The 24,914-nt window shown below is 43.7% G+C and overlaps 2 protein-coding genes, 1 non-coding gene and 1 pseudogene across 3 annotated transcripts; 2 read left to right on the forward strand and 2 right to left on the reverse strand.

Moving 5' to 3' along the window:
- Positions 1 to 6,452: 6,452 nt before the first annotated feature.
- Positions 6,453 to 9,245, forward strand: LOC107279089 (proline-rich receptor-like protein kinase PERK1; annotated as a pseudogene).
- Positions 9,246 to 12,386: 3,141 nt separating this feature from the next.
- Positions 12,387 to 14,878, forward strand: LOC9269880 (leucine-rich repeat extensin-like protein 5). Its single transcript, XM_026020702.2, is given in 3 exon segments — positions 12,387 to 12,632; positions 13,911 to 14,193; positions 14,196 to 14,878. Coding segments are annotated over 3 exon segments (1,212 nt in total).
- A 499-nt stretch (positions 14,879 to 15,377) lies between these two features.
- LOC4348571 (origin of replication complex subunit 3-like) lies at positions 15,378 to 21,487 on the reverse strand. The gene is made up of 17 exons (NM_001423022.1): positions 21,296 to 21,487; positions 20,942 to 21,190; positions 20,632 to 20,806; positions 20,373 to 20,542; positions 20,130 to 20,260; positions 19,017 to 19,290; positions 18,831 to 18,905; positions 18,598 to 18,674; positions 18,444 to 18,534; positions 17,949 to 18,106; positions 17,630 to 17,699; positions 17,204 to 17,283; positions 16,945 to 17,022; positions 16,694 to 16,769; positions 16,454 to 16,581; positions 16,049 to 16,216; positions 15,378 to 15,920 (listed from the first exon to the last, which is right to left on the reverse strand). Exons 1-17 carry the CDS (start codon positions 21,344 to 21,346, stop codon positions 15,815 to 15,817), a joined length of 2,157 nt encoding a protein of 718 aa, NP_001409951.1. The 5' UTR covers positions 21,347 to 21,487; the 3' UTR covers positions 15,378 to 15,814.
- An 82-nt stretch (positions 21,488 to 21,569) lies between these two features.
- TRNAW-CCA (transfer RNA tryptophan (anticodon CCA)) lies at positions 21,570 to 21,641 on the reverse strand. The gene has a single exon. It is a non-coding gene; the product is annotated as a tRNA-Trp (tRNA).
- Between the last annotated feature and the right edge of the window lie 3,273 nt (positions 21,642 to 24,914).

The raw sequence follows: 24,914 nt of genomic DNA on the forward strand, positions 1-24,914 counted from the left end.
CGGCTTCGCCATGCCTCGCCGCACACCGGCCACCGCTCCATTTGCACAAACCTCCGCCGAAACTCCCCTTCCACCATGCACCCGAGTCACCACCACCCTAAACCGCCTCCAGCCGCATGTCGTCGCCACCTGAGCCGCACCCGCGCCCTGCCACCACCGCAGCCGGCTTCGCTGCCGCGCGGGCAAGCCCGGCCACCGATCCGTTTATCCCCTCCACCACCGAAAAACCACCCCCACCGCCAACCTGAGGCCGACGTTGCATTTGCCGCCTCCGGCCGCCTCCTGCTGCCGTCCCAGACCACCTTAATATGCGCCGTCGCCTCCATCGGCTTCTTCGTCTGGTGCCGCCCCTTCGCCCTCGCCATTCACCGCTGGAGTCCTCTACTTCCCGTCGAGGTGAGCTACTCCCCATGTTGCCGGCCTCCGGCCGCTTTTTTTTCCACCGCCTCGCGCCTCCTCCCTTTCCCCTAATCATTCCATCGCCCTCCTAGGTCATCCCGGCCTCCGTCCGCCGTTTCCCGCCCGTGGAGCCGCCGCGGGAGCGCCATCCTGCAATCGTCCCGAGGAGCTCGCCGCCGCGCTCGTCGCCCTTCGCCGCCCGGCGCACGGTGAGGCCTCCTTCCTCCCTTTTCCCTTCTGCCTCCCTTGTCCGGCGCCGCGTCGTGCTGCCATCGCCGACGGCCGTCCGTGCGTGTGCCGCCGCCTTGTCGGGCTGGCCGGCGAGCCCGCCCCTTGCCGCTCTGTTCGCTGCCCGTGGTCCGGGTCCACGGTGCCGCTAGGCCGCGGTGGACCGAGTCCACCGTGCGCCCGCCCCTTTGTGCCGCTGACGTGCGGGGCCCGCGTGTCGGCGCCGGCGCCCCTTGCTGACGTCAGCGAATGCCTTTTCCTTTGAGAAAATAATTGATAATTGCGCAATAAATCATTAATAATTATAGAAATCTATTTAAATGGCTCAAAACTTCTAAAATTCATATCTAATTCATTCGAACTCCGAATTAGGCCATTCAAATTGCAAAATTCATCTAAAATTGAGTTCTACATGTTTGTTTACTTTTTATGTACTGTTTGCTTGGTTTTATTAGGGTTTTTCCTCATTTTGCGTGCCAGCGTGTAGAATCCGTCGTTTCGGAAGATCGCGGTCGCGAGGAAAAGAGTTAAGAAAATCCAAGTGAAGAAGCAAGGCAAGTCACACATTCCCCTTGAGCATGTTGTTCCCAATTTATAAATGTTTTACCGTTTGCAAATAAATATGCATGTTTTGCTAATTACATGGGATCAGGGTTTACCTATCTGCTCGCTTGTGCCATGTTTACTTGATATCTGTTCTTTGTCAACCATGGGTGATAAATCGCTTAGCTTATGTTACTTTGATGACCTAGCTAGAACTATATGATTAGCCATGCTTAATTACCACTAGCTCAGTCGATGGGATAATTACAGTATTAGACATTCTAGTATCTTGTTGAGCTGCGTGCTCGAGACATCTGGCCATGTTTCATGGTCGTAATTATCCAACTAAAATGCGACTGAATGGTGGGCTGTGGGTGCATGGTTTTGTGAGTCGCACCCATGGCAATTAAGGACCGGTTCACGGGAAACCCTAGAAGACTTACAGCGCTTGCCACAAGCGGGAGTGGGTAACTGCTTGATCTGAAGTATAGCTCGACCCTTTCCTAGGCACCGGTGGCGAGGGTGGGCGTGATGGAGTTGGGTAGGCCGGGGTGTCCGGTTGTCCAGCTGCCGGATTCGCCACGGCACAAGAGGGGACCACCCACTACCTTTTGAGGGGTGGGGGTGAAACCTTAGCGTGGTGTGGATGGTTAGGGGAGGGTTATGCGAAGGGTCTCGTCACAATCACTCGACATGGTGACGTGTGCATCATGGGCACATGATGACGCGGTGACATGTCGGTGGGTTGTGTCTTGTGGGTATAGTTGTGCACCTCTGGCCAGAGTAAAACTATTCGAATAGCCGTGCCCGCAGTTATGGGCGATCGACCAGATTCACCGTGAATAGTCTCACACTTAATAAATCGAGTCAATGCACTGTAGTACAGGTGGGTTGGTTGGGCCTGTTCAACGTGGTGTAGCGTTGATCAGTGGAGATCTAATTTACCTTTATTATTCAACAGTTTTACTGTTTGCTAAATAAAATGTTTTACAACCGCCTTTATGCAAATAGCCACAAACCGTCCTTGTATCCCTTTGCACGTTTGCATCATTGGTGTGGCTTGCTGAGTACGGTGGTTGTACTCAGCCTTGCTATTATTTCCCCTTTTCAGAAGTGTAGTGCTTCTAAGCTGAAGACGAAGTTGGAAGACCAAGGCTCAGACCCTAGTTGAGTTTTGCCTGTGGAGTGGAGCTGAAGCCCCGCTAGGATCGCCTTTTCCGCTACTGCTGCTTTTGTTTCGGTGTGAGGACTAAGTGCCTCTTCTGTAAGTATTTTACGCTTTATTTACATTTGGAACTGTATATTACTTGTCGTTTTGTGTACCCTGGCTGGTCCTGGACAGGGATTTAACACACAAAATAGTCTGAAAATTTGGGCTAAATTTCTGGGCTTGACATCCTTGAAGGTTGAGTAGCCGATCCATCATTAAGGTCGATGAAATTTCTCCTCGGTATTGGATCTTGTCGGCAAAGAATAAGCCGATTGGGAGTTGGCCCATTCCAAGTTATCTAGCTGAGCTCATTGGATGATAGAATTCGTAAGCTTGGATGTTTCTTCCTTAATGAATGCCAACAGGAAGGATGCATGGGCTAATTACAGCCGAGAAAATTTTCCTGGATGATTGGTATATTTCATGGTTGATGTCTTCGAATCTGAAGTCCAATGGGTGTTCAAGTTCTGCAGAATCTTCATAAAGAAACCAAACTCGAGCATCTTTTTGAAAGCCTTCATAGAAGCTGCAGAACCAATCTTTGAGCAGTTCAGCCGATAGTTTTGCCCCAGCATCAGTTGGCGTAGAAGCGTATTCTCCGTATGATGTGCATCTCCGATGAGTACTCTCTTCTCCATCATCTCCTACAATCGGCTCTAGTCTTGGGAATTTAGCTTCTGATACGGATGGCCGATTGACAACCTTCATAACTATCAGGTTTAACCAGGTTTGTAGCAGCCACCAGGGTCCACCTGCTCCAACTACTGAGCCGACGGCTATCTTAGCCGATGCATTGTTCAACATCTGGTATAGGTAGCCGAGGAGAATTTTGCCCAAGGAGATTTGTCTCTTTGTTTCTAGAGCTTCAGCTAGAAATTGCCAGTTGGTTGTGGGGCCGCAACTTGATCCACAGAACAGAAATTTTTCTAGCCACATTAACAAAAAGGCCACATGTTCCTGAGGGGTGACCGAGCCCTGACCCATATATGCCGCTACATAGCCTGACCAACCTCCTATGCTTTTGGTCTTGAAGTCATATTGGTTCTTTGTGTTCAAGCTCATAGGGTTGGCTGATGAGGTGACATCCAGACCCGTGATCATGCTGATATCTATGAGAGTTGGGGTCATCGGCCCTTGATTGAACAAAAAGGCATTAATGGTGTTTGACCAGAAGTAGGAAGCAGCTGCCATCAGGGGTTCATCTTTGGCCGAGTTTGCTATAGTAAGGTCAAGTGCTTGGCCGATTCCAATTTCATCCCAGTAAACCCTCTTACTAGCTGATACACGTTTGAACCATGTAGTCCAGCTCTTTTCTGGTGGAACTTTCTCTAGAGACGGCCAGGACTTGAAAGTATTCTTCCAGTGACCTAGATCTGGGTTGGTTAATCTGAAGGGGATCCTATTAATTTCACCAATAATGAACTCGGTGGGGTCAGGATTGCCGATTGGGCCGAGAAAGTAGTGGTTTTCATGCGTCAGACTGGGAATTGCGACTTGGTGGGAAATATGCTACAAATCCGAGGCAACCAAGAGAAGGAAAGCAATATGAGGTAGGAGAAAATCGATCTGCTGCTAAGGAAGGGGATTTAGCCGATGAGAACTTACCTCAGTGTATTCGGCTGATAGCGCACCAGATGGGCTGGCAGAAGACGACATTGGTGCGGGCGGAGATCTCGTTGAGGAGGAAGTCGCCTAGAAATCGCCTTTGCACCGGGGGAATCACCGGAGAAGAGAGAGAAGAGGTTTCGCTTGAGCGGTGAAAACGGAAGTCACGGCGTGAGATTTCTCGGGGGTAACGGTTAGTATTTAAAGTGCTGGAATAACAGTCAAAAGCGGCGGAGTGCGAAACTTGCTCGGAGCCGGTACATGGCAAATCCAGAACATTATCAAATATCCCGGACTTGGGGGGCATGTGTTAACGACCAAATTTGGTAACATTTGTGTCAGGAAAGAAGATTTGATCAAAGCGAAGTCGGAGGCGGAGATCGAGTTCGGAAACAGAGCAGGAATCGGCTGGAGTCCAGATCGGCTACGATTAGGATCGGCTGGGTTTGAGTCGGGCTAAGTAAGCTGATACAGCCGATTCCGACAATATGACTTGTACACGACATCGGGTTCAAGTTAATGTACCTCAAGATGATTGCCACGCACGGATAGAGTCCTGGGAAGGCAATTGTATCTATTAATTAGGATATCTTATGTAAATTCCTTATAGATAAATACGGGCAAAAGTCTGCCGCAAAGACTTATGGTATCTTAGAGTTTGTTAGAGATAATAGTCGTGTCCGGTATGGGCATATCTTGTAATTCTCGGGTATAAATAGACCCCGAGCCCTATGTAATTAACAACATACACGTTCAATACAATCTCGGCGCATCGCCACCTTTTTGCTTTAGTTTTATTTTGACGAGTTCTTGCTTTCGGGTTGAGCTGCATCGGTTTCGATCTTCAACAAGAGGTAAAACTTGTTATGATGAATTATGTTCTCGGGATTAGTGCTTCCATCTTTATGATACTCTAATCTTGTCTATGTAATTCGTCAAGTTATCATATATCTTACATAATCTTCGACAATATCGTCATCTAACCTACAATCGGCTAACATCTGTTAACAGAAGGCAGCCGATTTGGTTAAATAGCGACGTTGACCTAGATTATATAAGATATCTACCACTCTATGAAACTTCCAGCGGCTTGATTGTCTAGATATTGTTCTTCTTTTCGTACTTAATGTTGCATCAGTTGAGTTTGATCTATTAAGTCATGCTTAGAATATCAATCTCTAGCCTGTACTCTGGTTACCGATTAGGGTAGTATCGGAGTTTCAGCCAATCTTATCTGATTTAACCATATTCGCTCTATATGTTTCACTGACATGTTAAATCCGCCCTCTGTGTCAAGATATCGTCGCAATCTAAATATATTAAGCTTCTGTTTAATACATTATACCTATTTTAATATCTTGATGTAGAGTAGTATCGGAGTATTAGCCGATACACGCTAGATCTATCTGATCGGTTATGCTATAGACATATATAATCCTGTTATTAATATATATTTCGATCTAAGTGATTTATACTGTCTCGGCACGATGACCGACCTATCCCAATCACTTGATTTAAGTATATATTAATATAAGAACTATATATCGTTAATATCTACAGCCGATCGAATAGATTTAGTTCCTTACTATTTATTTATAATCGCCGATTGATTCATATGACATCGGCTCAAAGATAAATGATGTGTCATCGGTACCTAGCCGATCGGCTATCATTTATAGATTTAACTGCGGTTTCTTTGCTTCTATTTCTTGTTGATTACAGGATCAAATCAACTGGCACACTCATACATTCGAATGCGAGCTTTGGACCTGCACTGGAGTTAAGCAGATCTCCCAGGCCTCGTGTTTTCTGTCAACAACCGGGTAATTCGGTCGACCACAATAGTTCGTGGGGTACTTCGTACTTTTTCCTACTAAAAAATATTCAATTAAAAAAGAAGTGACCCCTGTTCCCAACTTCCCCATCTCGTTTTTCGCGCGCACGCTTTTTAAACTACTAAACGGTGTGTTTTTTAAAAAAAGTTTCTATACGAAAGTTGCTTAAAAAATCATATTAATCTATTTTTGAAAAAAAAATAGCTAACACTTAATTAATCACGCGCTAATTGCCTCTCCGTTTTTCGTGCGCACTGTTCCGGTTGGGATCGCTGACTTGCGAACACAGATATGGTCCTGAAAAGTGATTTGCTGTCAACAATTTCAGGCAACAAATTATAGCAACGTAACATAAGTACAACCATTAGCAGTCACAAGCTCATAGATGAACTTCAAAACTAGCAGCGCTAGAACATTGGCTAAAATCTGAATTTTGTGATTCATGGATCGGTCTGATGAGGAGAGGAGGGATGAGTCGCCGGTTACTTGATTGGCGCCCTGCTGGCTGCTGGCGCGTGAGAAATTAACTGAGAATGAGATCGAGGCGGATCGGAGGTGCCGACGTTGGGAAGATCGGGAGCGAATCGATCGAGCGCCAAAGCAATACTGTAACAAACAGATAAAGAAACGGGATGCTGCACGCATATGCTCTCGAAAGGAAAGCGTACGAGCGACCGGAGAACGTGTGTGGGAATCGGAAGTGGAAGTGGAGGAGATCAACGCGCGCGGACGGCGTCAAGGGAGAGTTTTTTTTTAAAAAAAAAAAGAGGGAGTATTAGTATTGACATACGTGCAAAACATTATACACCAAATAGTATGTCCGCCTGGCTGCCACAATTGGAAATAGCAGCCGGTCTCTCACATCATGTTTTACATCGTATTCCTACTCTTACTCCCCTTCGATTTCCCCCAAATTGAATTCGAACCAAACAGTCGCCTCACGCCCTCCCCTCAAATATGCAGCCCATGCCACGCCGCGCGCGAGCGCCGCCACCGCGACTGATCACGACTCGGCTAGCTCTCTCTCTATCTCACCGACTAATTAATCCTCTCTCCTCCTGGTTGACTACAACTCTAACCAACTAACTCGCCCGCCATTGCAGAACAGCCACCGGAAGGCGGCGGCGACGGCGGTGGCAACAACAATGGGAAGTGGAAGGGGAAGGAGAAGGTGGTGCCCAAGCACGGCAAGAACCGGCACGGCATGCTTGTCGGCTGCTACTTCGTCCCCAAGGACCCTGGAGCTCTTCGCCATCCTCAGGTGCAAGCTCGTATGCGGCCAGCTCCCCGGTGCCCTCAACAACGTCTTCGAGCATATCAGGATCCTCGAATTCCACCCCGCCCTCCTCCATGGTATGCCCGCTTCGCCGCCCCCTCTCTACCTCTCTCTTTCTGTCCCCTTCATCAATCACCGTCCTCCTCCTCCTCTTCTTCTTCTCCGGTGATGACATGTGTAGAGACGTACATCGGGAAAGAGGAGGATGGGTACATCTACTTCTTCAACAGGTGGCAGTTCGCGACGAAGGCAGGGAACAAGAGGCGGCCGACACAGGTGGCGAAGGGCGGGACGTGGAAGGCGTCTAGTGGGAGCAAGACGGTGAGGAGCAAGAAGGTCGGCGGCATCGACATCGGCCAGAAGCTCACCATGATGTTCTACGAGCGCAGGTTCGAGGGTGACCGGAACCCCATCAAGACCAATTGGGGCATGCACGAGTTCACCAAGATCATTGATGACTCCAAAAACCAAAAACCAGGTAGTCCTTGTTAATTTAATTGAAATTTAAATTTAAATCAATCTGCATTACGTTGCAATCTACTTTCACCATTTTATATTATAAGTCATTTGGACATTTTTTTTTCAAGTTAAACTCTCTAAGTTTAATAAAATTTATAAAAATTAACAACTTCTACAATATAAAATCAGTTTCATTAAATATAAACATTGGATATATATTGATAATATGCTTGTTTAATGTTAATTATTGTTATGTTTTGGTTAAACTTATAAAGTTATACTTACAAAAAGAAAAAGTCAAGATCAACTTGTATATAATATAAAATAGAGAGAGTATATTTAAACATTGTGTTTTGTTCGTCTTGTAATTAACTGATTGATGCTCAAGTGGATTGATCGATTTTGTTGTTTGAGTTTGAATTTTGGATACAATTTGTGCTAATTTGGGCTGATCAATTTCTGTGGATTTTGCCAAGCTTGAGGACCTTGCCGTGTACCACTTGTAGAAGATAAAAGGAAGGAGGACGAAGAGAATCGGTGAACGCTGCCTCCGCGGCGTCGACGAGCCCTCCACGTCGTCGGCACTGCCACCTCCTACGCCACCGCGGCCATTGCCGGACATGGCCGGACCGTCGTCAGCAACGCCGCTACTGCCACTGCAATTGCCGGACATGGCCGGACAGTCGTCAGCAACGCCGCTACTGCCACTGCAATTGCTGGGCTTGGCCGGATCGTCGTCGGCGATGTCGCTGCCTGTACTGCAGCTGCCGGGCATGGCCGGGTCGTCGTCGGCGATTGCCGGGCCTGGCTGGAGAGATGATGTCCATGGCGGACCAGGCGAACATGGCCTCGACGTCGCAGGCGTCCACACCGTCGTCGGAGCTCCTGCAAGACTGGTACGACGAGTTCGAGATCACGTACGGCGCCGTGACGCCGCCGTCTCCTAGCACGATCAGCTGGGAGGCGCCGCAGAGCTCGCCGATGGGGTGGTGGCCGTCACCGAACGGCGGGCTGGTGCAGCACGACGGCTACCTCAGGATGGCGGCGGATCCAACGTGGTACATGCTAGAACACCTGTTGCCCACCGCGGCGATCCCGCCGGAACCGATGACGCCGAAGAAGAGCTCGCCGGCGCCACCACCAGCCGTCGACCACCACCACCGGCTCTCGCCTCCGCATGACGCCGCCGGCTACAACGGCGGCATCCAGGCGCAGCACGAGAATCAGCATCATCCGCAGGAGCCGCAGCCGGCATTGCTGGTGGATGGCGAGGACGGCTACGGCGCCATGGCCGACAGCAACGACACACAGCTGGGCGGCACGGAGTTTGACACCGAACGAATCGCCGAAATGGTAAAAGTTCAAATTCGAGGATAACACCGTCCTTAAGTACAACGAAGTCTTTCCTGACGACGACGAGGTGGTGGCGGCGCCGATGATGATCGACAGCGGTGCGATGGTGCAGAGGGATGTGATGGAGACGACCCATTCGACAATTAGGGCCCTCGTTCGAAAACCGCTGGAATTTCAAGTTTCCCTGGCTATAAATTCTTTGTCTTCAAATTTTACTCGATTTTGTAAGTTAATGTTCATATTTACTATTTGCTCCATGTTTTTAGTTTCGTATAGACCTTTGGTAATTTTACTATTTCACTAAGAACATGTACAATAAAGGGCGGTAGGAGGTCCACATAGGATTTTTTGTTGAGCTGGAAAAATGAGAGGAAAAGAGAGAATGGGCAGGCGACTAATTAACCACCTGGCTACACGCGCGACCCGAGGTGTGGGCCCGTAATGCTACCATCGCTACCAGTTCTCGTTCCTCTGCGCGTCTTTCTGCGTCACCATCGTCGCCATCTTCCGTGGCCGCCATCGTCCCACCACCCTCATCCACGGCCGTGGCGGCCACCGTCCTCATCCTCGTCCGCCATCACCATCTTCCGCGGTCGTTCTCGTCCTTGGTTGCTACCGACGTTGCCCGCGGCCATCCCACCACCCTCGCCTGCAGTCGCCATCCTCGTCCTTCGCGTCCACAACCATTGCTTGCATTCGTCCCGCCGTCCTCATCCTCCGCACGGCAGGGTACATTCATCCCACATCCACACCCGTGTCCGCCACGGTCGTTGTCCTCATCCACTACGACCGCCGTTGTCGTCCGCGGCCGTCCGGCCATCCTCGCCTGTGGTCGACGTCCTTGTCCCTCACATCCGTCCTGCCATCCTCGCTCGTATCCGTTGCCGTTGCTCGCTTCCATCCCACTGTCCTCGTCCTCCGCGGCGGAGGCCCACGTCCGTCCCACCGTCCACACCCGTGTTCGTCGTCCTCGTCCACCGCAGCCGTCGTCGTCGCCCTTGCCCTTGTCCACAGCGGCCGCCACCTTCGTCTGCATCCACCGTAGTGACATACACGCCATCACCTGTGTCCGCCGCAGCCGCCGCCCTCGCCATTGTCCGTGTCCGCCCATGTCCGTTGCCTGCATCCGCGCAAGGTTGGGAAAAAGAAAGAGAAGAGGAGAAGATGTGGGCCCATAAAAACAATAGAATATTTATGTTACATTAAGCATAGGATATCTCTATTGTATACCTTAGTTATAACGCTAACTACAAGTGACGTGTTCACCTATTATATTGCAGCCAACAACGGGCTTTCTTATCAGTCAATACATTGTTCTTAGGATACTCCTGGCCTCTGCACCACAACAGTACAAGTTATGTGTTGCTCTAGAGAGGGTATAGATTATTAACAAAATTCCATCAAAAAAGAAGCGACCTTGAAATTCCGAATAAATATGCCCCTGAAAAGTGCTTTGCTTTCACCAATTTTAGGCCACAAATTAGCAAAGCAACATAATACAACCATTAGCATTCAGAAGTTCGTAGATGGAATACTCATCAAAGCTAGTAGTGCAATTCTCGCTATAACTTTGGTTATATAACTAGTTTGTCATACATCGACTCCGAAGAAATCATAGTTACGAAATTCTAGATTGGTAAGAGAGTGTTAATTGCTCAGCACTAATCATGTCAACATCTCTGTTGATGAAGTGAATAGACATGTGCCCAGCCATTCCAACCCCAGCTCGGTATGCAAATTAAACTACTCCCTCCTTTCCTAAATGTTTGACACCGTTGACTTTTTTTAAACATGTTTAACTGTTCGTTTTATTCAAAAACTTTTGTGATATGTGTAAAACTATATGTATACATAAAAATATATTTAACAATAAATCAAATGATAGAAAAAGAATTAACAATTACTTAAATTTTTTGAATAAGACGAACGGTCAAACATTTTTAAAAAAGTCAACGGCGTCAAACATTTTGGGATGGAGGTAGTATTACCATAGGCGGTTCTCAATTATGGTGGAAACAATATATTTCATTGTTGCCTGCAGAAGTAACAAAATTGTTTCATATACATACACGAGAATACTATTGATTCCAATGCAAAATAACGGGGTCTAACCTCAGAACACACTAATATGCACAGTACAATCGACCATGCTTGCTGATTTGGCAAGATTCAGGAGAAAAACATGGAGAATTACAGTCATATATGAAGGTAAGTTCAAATAATACCTGGGAATGATCCTTCAGACCAAGAGATATCATCAATGACCGTGCTGATGAGCCACTACCACTGCAACAAAGAATATTCCTTTAGTATGCGTCTGCAAGAAAATGGAGTGTGGTACAAGTGCCAAAGGACAGTTTACAATCAGAGCTGGACAATTTATGTAACTAACTTCAGCAACCCAAGTGTCACAATAATTGCGTGAAATAAAAAAAAATCATTGACAACAATTAAAAGGGCCATTGCTGGAGACATTTGCAACTAAATAATGAAATCCAAGAGCAGCTTAAATTTTGTGTGAATTTGAATGACATATACGAATCGATGAGAATAGTAGTGTCATTCATCCAAAATGACAGATTTGTAATGACATGGATCCAATTAACGCAGAAATTTAATGAATGCACCAAACGGGTAAGTACTAGCATATCTCAAAATAGCTCTCGAATTGTAATGATACAGGTCGTTTAATAGTAATGACATTTTTCGAAATGGGTAAAGCAATAATGGCATGGATCCACTAACCGAAAATTCGATTGGGTTGCATGCAGCCTGTTCGGACTAGAAGCAGGAACACTTGTTTTCCCACTTATCTTAACAATAATGATTTACATTATTGTTCTAAATAATAACGTGTAAATCCGAATTTTATTCAAATTTGGATTTTTTTTTTTGGAACTCCTGGTTAGCATAGGCCCAAATTCAAGGCCCATCAGGCCCACGTGTCTGGCCATTAAAAAGAAGAAACGAAAGAAAGAAAGAAAAAGGAAAAAAAAAAGAAAGAAGAAAACTCTCTACCCACACGCCCTATATAGTCCCCTTCGCCGTTGGCGAGCGGCGGCTCTCTACCCGCCGGCCTGCCTCCACCACCGCCATCGCCATGGAACCAGGAGCGGCGTCGCGCGCGACCGAGCCGCCGCGGTCCCCATGAATCACCACCACCGCAAGGTCCACCCGCCCTTCTCTCCCTCCGCCCGTGGCGGCTGCGGCGGCGGCGGCGGCGGCGGCGAGCCCACCGTCAGTCTCACCTTCGTGATGATCTGCCAACGTCAGCCCAATCTCCATGGCTTACGCCGTTGTCCGCAACCCGATGCCCGATGGCGGCGAGTTCATGTATTGGATTAAAAAAAAATCAAAAACGTTCCCCTAAATTGAATTCGAATCAAATGACCGCCTCACTCCCACAAAAAGAAGAGAACATCTCGCGCCACCCCTCAAATACGCAGTCCTCGTCACACCACGCGCGAGCAGCCGGCGGATGGGGACGGCGGCGGCAGCGGTGGAAGCAACAACAACAATGGGAAGTTGAAGGGGAAGGAGAAGGTGGTGCCGGAGTACGGCAAGAACCGGCACGGCATGCCTGTCGGTTTCTACTTCGTCCCCATGGACCTAGAGCTTTTCGCCATCCTCATGTGCAAGCTCGTCCGAGGTGAGGTCCCCGGCGCCCTCAATAACGTCTTTGAGCATATCAGGATACTTGAATTCCACCCCGCCCTCCTCCGTGGTACGCCCGCTTCGCCGCCACCGTCACTCTACCCCTCTCTTGTTGTTTCCTTCGTCATTAGTATTTTAAATAGTGGGATAAGACATTTAGCGGTTGGGTTTCTCAAACAGCAATACCTATAGTGGGTTAAATGGAGTTATTACAGTTAAATTATACATAAAAGCAAATAGTTGGACCCTTCTTTTAACATTTATAACCGAAGAATAGCAGCAGCTATAACTGAGGATTTAAAACCATGTTCATCATTGTCTTCTTCTTCTCCGGCGATGGCGTGTGCAGAGACGTATATCGAGAACATGGAGGACAGATGCATCTACTTCTTTAGCAGGAGGCTATTCGCAGCGAAGGCTAGGAACAAGAGGCAGCCGATGAGGGTGGCAAACGGTGGGACGTGGAAGGCATCTGGTGGGAGCAAGACGGTGAGGAGCAAGAAGGTTGGCGGCATCGATGTTGGTCAGAAGCTCACCATGGTGTTCTACGAGCGTAGGTTCGAGGGCGACCAAAACCCTGTCAAGACCAACTGGGCCATGCACGAGTACACCAAGATCATTCCTAGCTCCAAAAACCAGGTAGTACTTGGTAATTTATATTTAAATTCAAATCAGTCCGCAAATACATTACATTACGATCTATATCTAAATAGGGTGTAGCTATATTTATGGCGTCATACTTTTTATAAAAAAATAGTCGGCATGTATTTATATTGTAAGTTCATAAATTACATATGTAATTTTAGTGTATTTACAATGTAAGTCTCAAAATTACATATGTAAGTACTAAAATTACATATGTAAATTCGAAAATTACATACTAATTGCATATGTAAGTGGGGTGTAAATGAGGTGTAACTACTGTGTAAGTGGCTGAAAAAAATCGACTATATTTCTAGCAACTCCGTCTAAATATTGTGTTTTGTCTTGTAATTAACATTCCATTATACGGCCTCCATTACATATTATAAGTCGATTTGACTTTTTCATAGTTAAACTTCAAGTTTATAGACAAATATAATAACATCTAAAACATCAAACTAGTTTCATTAAATCTAACATTAAATATATTTTGATAATATATATATTTTTGAAATACTACCATATTTTTTCTATAAATTTATTTAGTCAAACATTAAACTGAAAAAAGTTTAAATTAGAAAAAAATTAAAATGACTTATAATATAAAACGTATAAAATGGAGGGAGTATTCATGATCAAGCGGATTGATCGAATTCAATTTGTGCTAATTTGGCTTGATAAATTAATTTTGTGGATTTTGGACAAGCTTGAGGACCTTGCCGTGTACCGCCTGTACAAGATCAGAAGGAAGGAGGACACAGAGCCGGTGAACGCTGCCGCCGCGGCGTCGAGCACGGACAAGCCCTCCACGCCGGAGGCACTGCCACCGCCTACGCCACCGCCACGGCCATTGCTGAACATGGCCGGATCATCGTCGGCAACGTCGCTACTGCCACCGCAATTGCCAGGCCTGGCTGGGTCGTCGTCGACGATGCCGCTGGCACTGCCACTGCAGCTGCCTGGCCTGCCCGGGTCGTCGGCGGCGATGTCGCTCTGCCGGGCTTGGCTGGAGAGATGACGTCCATGGCGGACCAGGCGAACATGGCCTCGACGTCACAGGCGTCAGCACCGTCGTCGGAGCTCCCGCAGGACTGGTACGACGAGTACGAGGTCGCGTACGGTGCCGCGGCGCCGCCGTCTCCTAGCACGATCAGCTGCGCGGCGCTGCCGAGCTCGCCGACGGCGTGGTGGCCGTCATCGATCGGCGGGCCGGTGCAGCACGACGGCTACCTCGGGATGGCGGATCCTGCGTCGTGTAATACGTTGGAACACCTGTTGCCCAGCGCGGCGATCCCACCAGAGCCAATGGCGCCGCCGAAGAACTCGCCGGCGGCGCCACCACCGGCCGACGCCGGCGGCAACTACGACCACCCGGAGCTCGCCGACTACGGCGGCGGCGTCCAGGCGCAGCACGAGCATCATCAGCCGCAGGAGCTGACGGATGGCGCGGACGGCGACGCACAGCTAGAGCTAGGCGCCGCGGAGTTTGATTCCGAACGAGTAGCCGAAATGATATCCCAAATAATGGATGGTGAATTCGTGTTTAAATTTGAGGACGACACCATTGTTAGCTTCAACGAGGTGGCGGCGGCGCCGATGTTGATCGACGGCGGTGGGGACGGCGACGGCGATGGTGCAGATGGAGGTGTCGGAGATGATCCATTCGATAATTAGGCCACTGTGTTCGAAAACCGTTGGAATTTTCAGTTTTCCTAACTATAGAATTATGTCTTCAAATTTACTCCTTTTTTGTAAGTCAATGTTCATATTTATTTTTTTAGATAATGTTCATATTTATTATGGCTGCATGTTTTTAGTTCTGTTCAGACCATTGGTAATTGTACTTTACTATGCATGCGTAACTAATCGAGATCTACTGTTCATTCTGAATTGCTCGAGCATATGATTGCATTTTGGACAAGATGAATTGCCTCTCCGCGTCAGTCGAGTTAGAAGTACGAATAATCCATTTATGGGACATAGACAAAGGGGTTCATAGTCTATGCTAACGGTAGTTTTTCGATCTGTGGATGGTTGCTAATTGTTGTAAGTAGTGATGATTGGCAATTGCTCCACTGAAATGAAGCTTTGCAGCTTTCATGCTGTTGCTGACTTGCTGTTATTGATGCCATGCAAGTTAGTTAACCATTTGTCTAAACTTTTGAAACGCTGATTACTACCAGTATATCGAGATCAATTTTACGAAAATTGAAGGGCACTCGTATGGATTGTTAGTGCGTCAGAATTCACATACTCGAATTACAAAAATTACAAGCTTGATGAGTTAGGCTGCATCAGATGTACAGAGAACAAAGCCGAGAACTAATGCTACTGACTGCAAGAATAAAAGACAATATCCAGTATGCAGTGCAAACAAGCAGTCATAAATTCCAAATGGGCAACGGTAGCTGCTTCATTTTGTCAACCGAATATCAAGTTTCCAGCCGTCGTTGGGGTTTCTGAATAATCCATATTTCCTCCATTTGCACGATAACATCATATAAACTCACATGCCATCATCATTCATCAGCAACCGCCATGTGCAAAAGCTGTGAGCATCACAAGTCTGAAAAACACTGGTTTGCAGTTGGTAAACTAGCGTTGAAGGTCTCAAAGGCCGAATGCGATTCTCTGCACAAGATCTGGCCTTCTCTTGCTCGGCATCCGAAGAAGTCCGGTGATCTGTAGCTCGGTGACAGCTCTGCAAAACCTTGCTCTGGAACCAATGAGTCAAGGATTACCTGGATTTAATGATTACAAGAAATGCTGCCCTAGTATCTGTACAAATATATTTGTGGACGTTTAGTATATTAAATTGTAATAAAAAGGTTAGTTCAAGGATACTGGATCATGGCTTCACTCTCCGCAGCAACGGGTTTTGATTTCTTTTTCGAGGGAGATGTGTGCGGTTTCCTTTTGATTTTTGAATGCACGCTATTGATAATGCCATCGAAAGATATGTACCAGTCATGAAGGTTGATTACATCACCATATTCTTGGGCTAGATTGCACCTGCAAGATTAAAAAGGATAATACGTGTCAGCATAAAAATACATTAAAAAATGGGTTTAATGATCACATCAGGATAAAGGATGGTTAACATGGCATGCTATGTCAACAGAATGACGTCTGTTATTTTGAGCTTTAGATTCCAAACATTAGAACTTAGTATGCCAATTGATTAAGTTTTCACCATATGGCTATTTCCACCAGATGCGCCGCTCAATAAGAATACTTTCCAGGACTTACATAATTGATGTATCATGCATGGATGCCAACACAGCAATTCCATTCTTCCTGCAGCAAGAGCATTTAAGATGTTTGTGTGACTTGACTAGATCAAGCTGGACCATTCTTCTCGGATTTCCAATTAAAGCCTACAATGAGATGTGATAGAATTTAAAACAGTTAATTTGATAGTTATAGATTATTATGTAAGTAAGTAGTACATAATGGTACCGGCTTTCTTTCTGTAAAGGAAAAACTTACAGATTGAAGAATGCTAACATTCTTGAAACAGACGATTTCATGAAAAGGTAAACACTCAACAGAGACCAGAAATTTCCTGTTTGAAATATCTAGGCATTAGATGCTGAAAGAACTTTAAGTTATTGAAAAGCAAACAAAATAGAGAAAGATAATCCCAGTTCAATTGTACTAATCATCTGAATAAATAGATCTAGTAAGTTATATAAGATTAAAATAGTACTTAGTTGATTCAATCTTATAATAACATTTACCTGGTAACATCATCCAACAGCATAGCCACTTTATCATTCAGTGCTACTGTACTATTTCCAGTACTATTTGTTGATCTCCTGATATGCCATGAAAATGATTTTCAGCCAGTTTCAGATAATCGAAACTGAAAAATGCAGTACAGATTCGTCCACTAGAGATACTCAACCTCATTATGCTATTGCAACTTGTTTTGGCATTCTTAATATTTGTTTGGCTAATAAAATTTTTAAATGAAATATGGAATAAAGCAGGAAGTACCTAGGCCACTTATCCTTTGTGATCCTCACACTGTCTGTACTGATTGTGGTGGACTGAAGCTCTTTCACCTTGTTTGTTATCTGGGATTAGAATGAACACATTCTCAACTAGAGTCACACCACAGTTTTAAAAAGTACATTTAGTACACTAGGCTCTATGCCAGAAGCCTTCAACTGGTAAAAACTAGGAATGAGTTATCTGACTTGGTCAAAACAAAAACTGTGACAAATGCTCAAGCCATCTCGACACAAAAGGTATTACTTCGAACATCAAATGACCAAAAGCAATTATCTCCCTTCAGAATGTTTTGAATAAAGATTGCAGACAGCAACCAAGTAAAGTGGCCATCTGAAACTTGAACCCATATGGTATGGCAGTTCATAGCATATCCAAAAAGTTTTCTACAAAAATTAGCAATAAGCATACCTTATCCATCCCGTTTAGATGGATGCTCCAAACTTCTAGAAGACAAAATAGTGTTTCCACTGGAAGGTACCTGATCCAATAAAACACACTCATCAAGAGGAGCTAAGCATTACAGTAAAGGGTCCACCTCCATCAGTCGGTACTATTATGTCGCTGCCCCCAAAATTTTACAATCCCAAATTCCCCTTTGCTCCCATAGTAATTATAAGCTACAATGGATATTAATCAACAATACCCTACTAAATGCCGCTAGATAATCTAGAGCAATGAATCAGAAGCTTCGCATCCAAAAACCTGAAACCAACTCCCATCAACATACCTTATTGTATCCATCACCTGATCTATAAATCTTCTACTAGTTCCTGACTTCTCATTTGGTAGATTGGGTGCCTTCTGAGTGTGCAGGTCAGGGTTTACAGCCTCACAGAAAATATCCAAAAGTTGCACTTTACCATGTTTTCCAGCTTCATACAAGCACTGCATAATCACAACATACGAAATACATTATTCGATGGTATGGCTCTATAACTTAAGCAGAAAAAAAGGCCCTTTGCATGATATTATCCAAGTATTCATAAGTACAAAGGAAGTGATAATCCAGAATTCCACTGTCTCTAATTGCAAATGGTAACACATTTGTTGGTACCCATCAAGTTTAGATCACGAGTAAACCACATTTCGTTAGCTTTTATTTAGACATCACAAGGTCAATAGACAAATGAACTTGAAAATCTGAGTCTTAAAGAAAAAAAATAGCTGGGCAACTCTGTTTTCTAGAAACATAAGAAAGTTCTGGAGAACAAAGAAAACTTACCAAGAGAACTGAACTCCAATCTTTTTGAATATTCATAAGCTCAGACAACCCGTCAACCATATTGTCGCCAGACTTGGTTGAGTCCTTTTCCCTGCAATGGAAATTTTTAGACAAAGTATATTACTGGTGAAAATCTTTAAAGTCAGTATTGTACCTTGTGCATGACGGGAGACCAGATGCATATTTCCGCAATTCTTGGGGTAGTGCATTAAACTTATCATGCCAGAAGTTCTGTGGGATAAGACAGAAAGAAATAAATCCATGTCAATACAAGATATTAGTTTGTACCGAAAGATATGGAAACTTAAAAATATTTATTTTCCAGTTAGTGATAGAAGAACATAATTAGCTAACATTGAATTATGTTTGGAAGAAAATAAAACAGACCTCACGATCCTCTTCAAGCATTCCCATGCACAAGAAGCTCAGAGGTTCGACAGAGAAGTGCTTACTACAAGCAAGCTGCATAAAATTTGATTTAGTACTAGCATCCATCAAAAATAAGGGGAAAAACATAAATAACAACTTGTTAACATCAGTGAAAAGAGATTAAGATTAACATGAAGAACCAACCTTGAGAGCACTAATAAAAGATGTTATGGTCCCATCATGCTTGAAAAAGTAATTTCTAAGGAAAACTGCAACTTCATGACTGATACAGAATCCAGCACATGGTTTGACAAGGATAGCCTCAACAAGTGCGTTCATTCTATCAGAAGGAGACCCCAAGGTCAGCTTGCACGGCTCTAATCTTTGAAGATCTTCTGATGAGAGTAGTTTCCTTGGTGCGTCAAGGGTGGTTGCAATCCCCATCACAAAGAAGATGGGAATTTTAATCACCCACTCGCTGCAACAGATAGAATATTCAGGTTAAAATCATACCCAAGACTATAAATTTTATTAGGTGAAACTAAGGATATAAATGAAAGATAAAACCAGGTTCATTTTCTTAATTGTAAGAAGAATATCTTCTAAAAGAGGATTAAACAAGGGATTGGTGAGTTCCACACCAAAACAGAGAAAAAAATATCATACAACAAATTGGTATGCTTTTATGCTATCTCAGTTATAATGAAGCATGACAAGAAGGCTGAAGTAGAAGACTAGAAGGGGGATAGAAGGGGAAGTGTCATGATGGCAAGACAGAAGACATGGATGCTTATGAAAGTAAAATGCTGCTGTTTTGGCTCAAAAACCGGGGAGGGTTTATGAAACCGAGTTGTTATGTGTGATTTAGGAACTGTAATCTGAAAATGTAGCAGTTGCTCTCTAGTTTAGCTTCATGATTGCGTTCAAAATTTTAGCATCTTGAAACTTTTTAGCTGAAAATAGTGGGATCACGCTATCCAGGGCTAAAAGGTGGGGTCTGTTTTAGCCTTAATCTTGTAATCTGGATGGTGTGGTCACTGTTTTGCTTCTGATAATAGAAATGGGAGAGGATCCTTCCTCTCTTTCTAGAGAGAGAGAGAGAAGATAAAAACAAATACTCCCTGTGTTTCTTTTTGTATGACGTTGGCTAGTTAAAAAATGAACTAAACAACAAGAAATATTTCAGAACGGAGGGGCTATATGTTAAGCAACCATATTAAGGTATAGAACCGTGGTCAAAACAACTTTTATGTACTTCATGTTTGATGTAACCGCAGTTGTTTAAACCCATTGAATGCTATGAAACATAAATTTTACCTTAGCATCATCACAAGCTCTCCCAGGACATCACCAGAGCATTGCTCTAAATCATCAATTACGACGACTATAGGCTGATCATAGTTCTCAGCTGCAGAGTACCAAGATGCAAGTGCAAATATATCCGCTACCTATTCGAGTGACAAAACCAGAACAGACAACAAGTAAGGCTATGCACTCCAGTCTCAAACTCTCAAGTAAAGTACAGCTAAAAAAGACTTGAGAGCAGGCCATGTCACTCACATCTGGAACATCTGAAAGTAGCTGCCTCAACAAGCTCCTGAAGCAACAACCAACTCCATTTTTTTCCGATAATTCAGTCGCCGACAGCTTGGCCAGGTGACATCCATTGGACTCAAGATACTCTGCAAGATCCCGGAATGTCGTGATGTCGTCAACGAACTCCGCATTCTCTGCAAAATTAAGAAGCCCAAACCATCAAACCGAGCAATTCTTCGCCACACCTACCAACCAGCTGAACAAATTGATGGCGGATTCTCACTGGTGAGAACAAAAGCCGTCGGTATCTTCCTGCAGATCACATCGGTGAGGAGAGGGTATGGCTGCCGCACCTCGGCTGCGGAAGGTCTCGCAATGGAGCGGACTGCGGAGAAGGATTCCTGCACCCATCGCAGCACCTGGTCGAACAGCTTGAGGCTGATCCCCCGAAGAACCTCCTGCCCACACGAGCAATCGAAAATTGGATCAATCCCAAGATGAGAAATCGCACTCGTCAGATTCTGCAATTGCTGAGGAATTAAGCGAGTGAGTAGTAAACGAATCGATGGAATATGGGGGAATTGAGTTTGCACATTGATGGTGGACTGGATCTTGGACCAAACGCGGTGGAAGGCGTCGAGGCGGAGCCGCTCGTACAGCTCGTCGTCGTCGTCGTCCTCAGCGGCGTCGTCGTCGCGGGATCTCTTCCCGGGTTTGGGGTTGGGAGATGCCAGCCCGGAAACGTCGATCCGGCGGCGCGCCCGGCCGGACGACGGCAGCGAGGGAGCCGACGAGGAGGACGACGAGGCAGCGGCGCCGCCCTTGTGGAGGACATAGAACGGCTGCAAGGAGAACGGAAGTTAATCCCAGAGCAGCAGCGGCGCCCGCCGGCCGGCGAGAGGGGCAGCAACCGCCTGAGAGAGAGAGAGAGAGAGATGGAAACGCACCTCGATGTTGGTGGCGGCGGTGAGCGGAGCCTCACCGGGCGGCGCAGCCATTGTCGCGCTAACCACGGCGGCGGCGCGGGTGGTTCGGGGTGGCGATCTCCGACGGCGGGGAATGAGGCGGCGGCTGCGGCTGCGGCTGCGGCGGCGGGATTAGGGCAGTAGCGCGGAAGAGGGGGCTTCTTTTGGCGGGAAAGGCTCGCGCCAAAATGAAAACTGGGAAAAGGTAAAAAAAATTGAAAAAAAGAAAAATAAACCCGGATATGGTTCGGGGGTTTGAACCCGACGTGAATCGAACACGCAACCTTCTGATCTGGAGTCAGACGCGCTACCATTGCGCCACGGATCCGGCTGTGACAAATGGTAGGCAAGCTTGTATTCACTCATAAAAAAAAACCATATGCGCATATACATTTATCCGGATACGCTCTGGTGTCACATTCCCACTCACTCCTGTTTAGTTCCAAAACAAAAATTTTCACATATCACATTGAATATTTTGAATATTTCACACATGTATGAAATATTAAATATAGAAAAAAAACAATTACACAGATTACGTGTAAATTACGAGATGAATCTTTTAAGCCTAATTGCGCCATGATTTGAAAGTGTGGTGCTACAGGAAACATTTGGTAATGATGGATTAATTAGGCTTAATAAATTCGTCTCGCAGTTTCCTGATGGGATCTATAATTTGTTTTGTTATTAAACTATGTTTAATACTTTAAATGTGTGTCCATATATCCGATGTGACAACCAAACTGAAAAATTTTCCCCAACTAAACGAGGCCTTATATTAGGTTTTTATGGGACGGAGGAAGTACTAAAATGCAGCTACGTTTAAAATTTATAGAAGTACTAAAATACAACTACTTTAAAATTTAAAACTCAACTACTTTTAAAAGTTGAGTTCAACTAAAATGCAACTACATTCCTTTCATATTATAAGTCATTTTAACTTTTTTAAGTCAAACTTCTTTAGATTTGATAAACTTCTTTATAAAACAATATAGCATATTTAAAAAAATTAAACAAAAACAATCAACAATATTCAATGTCCAATGTAACAAAACTAATTTAGCGCTATAAGTGTTGTTACACTTTTTCTTTATAAATTTGTTCAAACTTTAAAAAAGTTTGCTTTTAAAACAGTCAAATCTACTTGTAACGCGAAATGGTTGGAGTAGCACTTAATTCGTTTCATATTATAAGGCGTTTTAATTTTTTTAATCAAACTTTTTAAGGTCTGACCAATTTTTTGAAAATTTTTAACAATATTTGCCACATCAAATTAGTTTCATTAAATAGAATATTGAATATATTTTAATAGTATATTTATTTTGTGTTAAAAACTTTTATATGTTTGGGTAAACTTAAAAACATTTGACTAGAACTAAAGTCAAAGCGACTTACAATATAAAACGAATGGAGTACGTAGGCCATGTTTAGATCACACCCCAAGATTTTTCACCCTATCACATCGAACGTTTAAACACTTGCATAAAGTATTAAATATAGGCTAAAAAATAACTAATTGCATAGATTGCGACTAATTTGTGAGACGAATCTTTTAAGCCTAATTGCTCCATATTTTGACAATGTGGTGCTACAGCAAACATTTACTAATGACGGATTAATCAGGCTTAATAAATTTGTTTCGCGATTTACTGACAGATTTTGTAATTAGTTTTTTTATTAGTACCCGAACACCTCATGCAACACCCTAAATAATACCCAATGTGGCACGTTAAAACCTTACACCCCTGGATATAAACACCCCCGTAGTAGCAAGTCTCATTGTATCCAGCAACTATCTCGTTTTTCTTTAGCACACTTCCCGAAGTATTAAACGATATATTTTGTACATATTTATATAAGTTTCTTTAAAAAATTAAACAAATCTATTTCTCAATTTTATAATAGTTAGTAGTTAATTAATTATATGCAAGTATGCTGAGAAAAGCTAACCATTTAGCTTCTAAATCGAACGCAACCTAAATGATAGCAGAAGCATCCATGTTCACACTTCAGAAAAATTCGCCAGATTTGCAAGCTCATTATTTGCCTTATGCTGCTTATGCATATACTTATTTGTATGTCTTATTAGTAATTAAAAATAATTTACAGATTACTAATAATAATTTACAAGTAAAACTTTTATATACACGTTAATAAAATACAGTGAAAACCCATATTATTAATTCTAAAATTAAGTTTTAAAATTTAAATTTTAGCTTATGCTCGTAAGTGGAAAGATGAGGCAGTTCTCTCTAATGCTTCGATCAAATAAAGCATTGAAAACCTTGTCTTTGAGTATGCGTACTTTCCGCATATCTATGGTATTTGTTCTTTTTATTTGTCTTAGATTGTGTTTTCTTAGTTTATGATCACACTAAGCAACGAACAGTTACTTCGAAATGCTCCTCTAGTTATAAATATGACAACATTTGATTAAACTTTCGAAACTTTCACCATAAATAGCGTTTTAGATATTTATTTTAATAATTATCTTCATAGATTTTTCCTGAAAAGTATTTTGGACTTAATTAGATTTTATGAGCCTACTCTAGTATAAATTTGATTGTCAAAGATTTTAAAACGTTTGGCTGAATCTTATTCTACCCATGTCAAATATTCCCTCCGTACTTATAAAAAAAGTCGTTTAGGATATTGTTTAAGTCAAACCTTGAGAATATAAATCATCAATAACTCTCAAGTTATTGAGTTTGAAAATGTAAAAATTATATTAATAGATTTGTCTTGAAAAATACTTTCATAAAAATATACATATATCACTTTTCAATAAATATTTTTATAGAAACAAAAAGTAAAAGTTGTGTTTTAGAGACCGTGTCGCTGTCCTAAACGACTTACTTTACGAGTACGGAGAGAGTATTTGTGAGTAAATAGAGAGCGAGATTTTCAGGCAAAATACGGGCAGAACGTTCCCAAAAACGTACAGTAGTCAGCAGTCTTCTGCATCTATGGCGGGATTGGTATGCATTAATTGAGAACTGAAAAATTAGGCATGAATTGGAATTTTTATTTCTCGTTGCAACATAATTTTCGTTTTGTCCTTGAACGGTTTAACCTACTCTCTCGGCATATTACACCAATCTCTACTATTATAAATATTGAAGATATTTTTGCTAGTACTTGGTACATCATCCGTGTATGAGTCAGTTTTTAAGTTTGTTCCTTTTGAAAATATAAATCCGTATTTGAGTCGGTTTTTAAATTCGTTCGCTTTTAGAAATATAGGAGGAATCATATAAAAAATCTCTTTAAAAAACTCGCATGCTAATTTAAAATGATCGGACTCCTAATTACGGCTCATGATTTTCTAAATAAATGATCCAAACGAGTTCTCATAGTAGATTTTAAAACATATAATAATAATAAGATTAAAATAGCATTTATCCGTTGCAACGCACGGGTATTTTTTTCTAGTCTAAATATATACTCACTCCATGTAAAAAAGCAACCTAGGAGGACCCTCCTAGTTGTCCAGATTTGTTCAATTAGAAGATATCACATTACTACCTTCTATGTTGTGTTTTTTTTTTTTTTGACCGAGGGACCTAATATAAGGGATCATTGTCACTTTAACAAAAATTAA

The sequence above is a fragment of the Oryza sativa genome, chromosome 10 (assembly GCF_034140825.1).
Source record: "Oryza sativa Japonica Group chromosome 10, ASM3414082v1".
Lineage (NCBI taxonomy): Eukaryota > Viridiplantae > Streptophyta > Magnoliopsida > Poales > Poaceae > Oryza > Oryza sativa.